The 4,864-nt window shown below is 51.1% G+C and overlaps 2 protein-coding genes across 3 annotated transcripts in view; both read right to left on the bottom strand.

Annotated features, from left to right (window-relative positions):
- Positions 1-4,433, bottom strand: part of LOC135098302 (bestrophin-2-like) — a 36,088-nt gene extending 31,655 nt beyond the window's left edge. Inside the window, exons 1-3 of one of the 2 annotated variants that reach the window (XM_064000577.1) lie at positions 4,275-4,433; positions 1,487-1,597; positions 1,084-1,255 (exon numbers count right to left, since the gene is read on the bottom strand). In XM_064000577.1, the coding sequence (XP_063856647.1) occupies positions 1,084-1,255; positions 1,487-1,597; positions 4,275-4,342 (351 nt within the window). In that variant the 5' untranslated portion in view covers positions 4,343-4,433. Of the gene's footprint in view, positions 1-783; positions 1,256-1,486; positions 1,598-4,274 lie in introns of those variants that run through there. The other variant, XM_064000576.1, reaches the window with a different exon arrangement.
- On the bottom strand, positions 2,294-3,842 carry LOC135098301 (uncharacterized). Its single transcript, XM_064000575.1, has 2 exons — positions 3,240-3,842; positions 2,294-3,206 (listed from the first exon to the last, which is right to left on the bottom strand). Exons 1-2 carry the CDS (start codon positions 3,789-3,791, stop codon positions 2,565-2,567), a joined length of 1,194 nt encoding a protein of 397 aa, XP_063856645.1. The 5' UTR covers positions 3,792-3,842; the 3' UTR covers positions 2,294-2,564.
- Positions 4,434-4,864: the final 431 nt, after the last annotated feature.

The raw sequence follows: 4,864 nt of genomic DNA on the forward strand, positions 1-4,864 counted from the left end.
ACACACACACACACACACACACACACACCTGTTGCCACGTCTTGCCTGTTGCACCGCTACGTTATAAAACTTATACCTGGAATAGACTCTCTCTCTCTCTCTCTCTCTCTCTCTCTCTCTCTCTCTCTCTCTCTCTCTCTCTCTCTCTCTCTCTCTCTCTCTCTTTTTCTCTGACGTAAGAGTAATTATGTAACTTTGCCTTCCTCCTCCATCCAGTTGTCCTTTTTTCCTCCTCTACTCTTTTTTTCCTCCTCCTCCTCCTCCTCCTCCTCTTCCTCTTCCTCTCTTCCTCCTCACTTTGTCTCTAATCTCAGCTCTTCCTCCTTTCCTTTCTCTCTTGTGTATTCTGTCTGTCTGTTTGTCTGTCTGTCTGTTTGTGTATCTGTTTGTGTCTGTCTGTCTGTCTGTATGTATGTATATGTGTATGTATGCATCTCTCTCTCTCTCTCTCTCTCTCTCTCTCTCTCTCTCTCTCTCTCTCTCCCCCCCCCTGTTTCCCTACCTCCTTCCCACTATTTATTCCTTTCACCCTCCCCCGCCTCACTCTCCCTTACTCCCTCCAGCCCCCCCACACTCTCCCGCTCCCTCTACCCTCCTCCCACTCTCCCCTTCCTCCTTCCACCCCCAGACTCTCCCTCACCCTCTACACTCCCCATTCCCCCTTCCTCCCTCCATCCCCCGTCTCTCGCTCCCTCTTCAGCCATCCTCCAAGTTGTAATCTTACCCAGTCCCATAAAGCGCCACATGGAACCTCGCTTCACCTAACTCGATCTCGTTTCAATCTCTCTCTCTCTCTCTCTCTCTCTCTCTCTCTCTCTCTCTCTTTGGTCTTTATTATGAAACGCTTCTGAGCCACACCTCCACTATTTTCAGGCTTTAGTTGAAGTTGCACGTGGTTTTAAGGTTGTTTTTACGGTTGCAGTGACAGATTTATATGGTTTCTATATTATTAAATGGAGAAACAGTCTTGAGAACCAGGCCAATCATCTCTGTGGTCTTTGAGAATAGTTGTGGTGAGAGAGCAAAGCGTTTCTGTATACGGGCCTCTCTCTCCCTCCCTCTCTCTCTCTTGCTACGCCTCACCTGGCCCTCTATGTAAGTGGAGGCCATGATGCACACGGTGTCGGGCCAGGGGATCAGCATGTACTGCTCCCACCACCGCTGCACCACGATTGTCACGTAGAAACCCAGCACGAAAGAGATAGGGAACACGTTGCGGAAGTATTCACACGTTATGGCGATCTTCTCAAACACTCTGTGGGAATCAGAGGAAGTGGTGGTGGTTGTGGTGGTGGTGGTGGTGGGTATGTTGTGTGCGTGTGTGTGTGTGTGTGTGTGTGTGTGTTTTTTTTTTGGTTGATTTGACTTGAGTTTTTCTTTCTTGATTTGTTTATTTATTTATTTGTTTACTTTTACTGTTTTGTTTATGTTTAAGGATTAGTGAAGGTGGAGGGTTTGTATGTGTGTGTGTGTGTGTGTGTATTACCTCTTCTCGTTCTCCCGCAAGGCGAATCTGTAGATGGCGGCCACGGAGAAATAAAGCAGGAAGTAAACAATGAGGTCAGCGGCGAGCAGCTTGAACACACTGCCGCGCCATCTGTGACAGAGAAAAGCAAACATGTCAATAGATTAACATGGACGTGAATGAACTGAAGATAAGGTAGAACTGAGAGGTGAATAAAGGGGAAATATAAGTCTCTCTCTCTCTCTCTCTCTCTCTCTCTCTCTCTCTCTCTCTCTCTCTCTCTCTCTCTCTCTCGTGAAAAGTATCCTACATATGCGTAGGTGCGTCAGTGCGTGTTTGTGTTATTCACCTACGGTCGTCTGGTGATCACCCAGCCAGCCGTTACCCGACGGAAAGAGCTCAGAGCTCATTGTGACCGATCTTTGGGTAGGACTGAGACCACTCACACACCACACACCGGGACAGCGTGCTAAGCGAACGAGGGGCTACACATTAAGAGGCACGCCCAATTGCCTCGCCGCGCTCGGGACTCGAATCCGGACCTTCTTGGTTGTGAGCCGAGTGTGCTTATCACTACACTGTGTGTGTGTGTGTGTGTGTGTGTGTGTGTGTGCAGAGGTACAGTACATGTGGACAGACAGAAAAACAAGTTGCACAAAATCGCACAAGACGAGCCTCACCTGCACTACATTCAAAAGGCTCTAGTTGCAGCGACACGGTTTTTCCAGTCTGTTTCTATGGTTCTAGTGACAGATTAACAACTTTTCTACATTATTATCAGGAGAAACACTGTTGGGAGCAAAGCGTTTCAGAATACTAGTTAAGAGATTGTTGAGAGATACGATAGAAGAAACACGAAACTGTGATGAGACTATGAGTGAGTCACCAGCCATGAGGCCCCATGAGTGGTGGCCTGTGTGGCGGTGACTGTGTGGTGTGGTGTGGTGTGGTGTGTGGTGACCCCATGAGTGGTGGTCACTGTTGGTGAACTATGGAGTGGTGTGTGGTGACCCCATGAGTGGTGGTCGGTGGGTGTGGTGTGGAGTGGCGGTGGGCGGCGGGTAGTGCGGTGCCATAGTGGTGCTCATGGGCAGCAGGCTCAGAACCACTCGAGAGACACGTGGTACGTGAGTAAAGTTAATGCCATGGCCTGCGCACACATGAGAACGTTGTCCAAGAGGCAGGAGCCACACACGCTCCACCGGCCCCCTCCCCTACCAGGCCGCTGGGGCGCCTTCCCCTGCTTCGCGGGGGACGTGATGGAGCGCTGGGAGAAATCGCGCTCCCGTCCACCCTCAGAGGACGCCCCGCGGGGCTTTCCCCTCCTTTGACGGAGCTGGCGTGGGGCAGGGGTCCGCCTTTGGCCATCCCCCAGGTCACGGTGCGTGACCTTCTTGGCCAGGCTGGCTTCATCGTCGCCAGTTTTATGGGGTTGATGAGTATGCCCCGTTTTTTCGCCAGCCTTTTGTGGAAGGCTGGACTTTGTGTGGCTCGGGGTAGGAGTCCACCTCTGGCCATCTGCCAGGTCACGGTGCGTGACCTCCTGGGTCAGGCTGGCTTCATCATCGCCAGCCTGATGGGGCTGATGAGTATGCCCCTTATTGTCGCCAAACTTTAGTGGAAGGCTGGGCTTCGTGTGGCTCGGGGCAGGGGTCCACCGTTGGCCATCACCCAGGTCACAGCTGGCCTCTGTATCGCCAGCTTCATGGGCCTCATGGGTCTGGCCCTTGTTGTCGCCAGCCTGCTGTGGCAGGCTGGGAGTTGTGTCACTTGCCTGCTGTGGCAGGCTGGGACTTGTGTCAATAACCTGTTGTGACAGGTTGGGCTGTTCTTGGAATGGACTGCTCTCTGGTTCTTCAGGTGCGTTCTCAACCACGCCTGTGTCATCCACGCGCCTTTCATTAAAGAAAACTGCTACGTGGGTATGGCCATGGTCGTCATCGGCGTCGCCTGCCAGCGCGGCCTGGCCTCCCTCGAGGGCGAGGAAGGCAACAGCGCGGCGCCCCACACTGTTGGCCCTTAGTCCCGCAAGCAGTTCTGCTAATGGGATCTCTCGGCGGGCCACGAGAGATTCCCCCGCCAGGAAGTCCAACCTGACGGGTGTCTTGCCCTCCCTTTTAGCCAGCTTGCTGACGTTCATCGCCGTTTCTCGGGCGGACCAATGGTGGCCCGCCCCGCCTCCCGCGCTGGGGAAGCTGAAAGAGGCCAGCAGGCGCTGGCCTCCTCTACGGCGTGGGCGGCTAAGTGTAAGGCGGTCAACACCGCCACACTGGCCGACGACGTGAAGGCGAGCCGCCACCTTTAGTGAGCTTCCTGACAAACCCATCGTTTTCCTTTCTTGATTTTGACACAAATAAAAATGTTCACTCGGAGCGGTTTTGGCAAAGTGTGCTGAAGCAGGATGGTGACTCTACCGCCTGGCTCACTGACTCACCCACCGACTGACTGACAGAGACTGACATACTGACTGACTGACTGACAGAGAGACTAACTAGCCAAGCGACTGAATGACTGACAGACTCGCTGACTGATTGACTGAGAGAGAGAATAAGTGACTGAGTTGCTGGCTGAGAGTGACTGACTGACTCTTTGACTGACTGACTGAAGTGAGTGAGAGAGAGAGAGAGAGAGAGAGAGAGAGAGAGAGAGAGAGAGAGAGAGAGAGAGAGAGAGAGAGAGAGAGAGAGAGAGAGTTATCTACATCTATCTATTTCCCGAAATGAAGGAAGGATAGCAAAATTTTTCTCTCTCTCTCTCTCTCTCTCTCTCTCTCTCTCTCTCTCTCTCTCTCTCTTGCATACTCACTCACCTGAATAGAAGCTTGGAAAATCCGCAGAAACTAGTGTTGGAAACCTTGATGGTGTAGGTGACTGTCATTTTATCACCAGCAGCAGTGGTAGTCTTGTAGTGGTGGTGGTGGTGGTGGTGCTGGTGGTGGTGGTGATATTTCTGAAAACAAAACAAATAATAGCGGAAAAGAATGAGTGAACATGAGAGAGAGAGAGAGAGAGAGAGAGAGAGAGAGAGAGAGAGAGAGAGAGAGAGAGAGAGAGAGAGAGAGAGAGAGAGAGAGAGAGAGAGAGATTTTCACATCCACGATAAAATATATTTTTTTCCATCAGTAACATTTTTCGCTTCTTTTCTCTTCATACCTGTAAGAGAGAGAGAGAGAGAGAGAGAGAGAGAGAGAGAGAGAGAGAGAGAGAGAGAGAGAGAGAGAGAGAGAGAAGGGGGGGAAGTGTACCCAAACATTTCCTAGATATCACGATAACAATAACAAACAAGAAAAAAAAAAAGAAGAAGACGAAAGAAGAAGGAAAGAAAAGCAAAAATTACTTTCACGCTTGTATTCCTTCTCGTTCATTTCTTCCGCCTTTCCTTGTTCATTTCATCATTCTA

The sequence above is a fragment of the Scylla paramamosain genome, unplaced genomic scaffold, assembly GCF_035594125.1.
Source record: "Scylla paramamosain isolate STU-SP2022 unplaced genomic scaffold, ASM3559412v1 Contig54, whole genome shotgun sequence".
In the NCBI taxonomy this organism is placed as follows: Eukaryota; Metazoa; Arthropoda; class Malacostraca; order Decapoda; family Portunidae; genus Scylla; species Scylla paramamosain.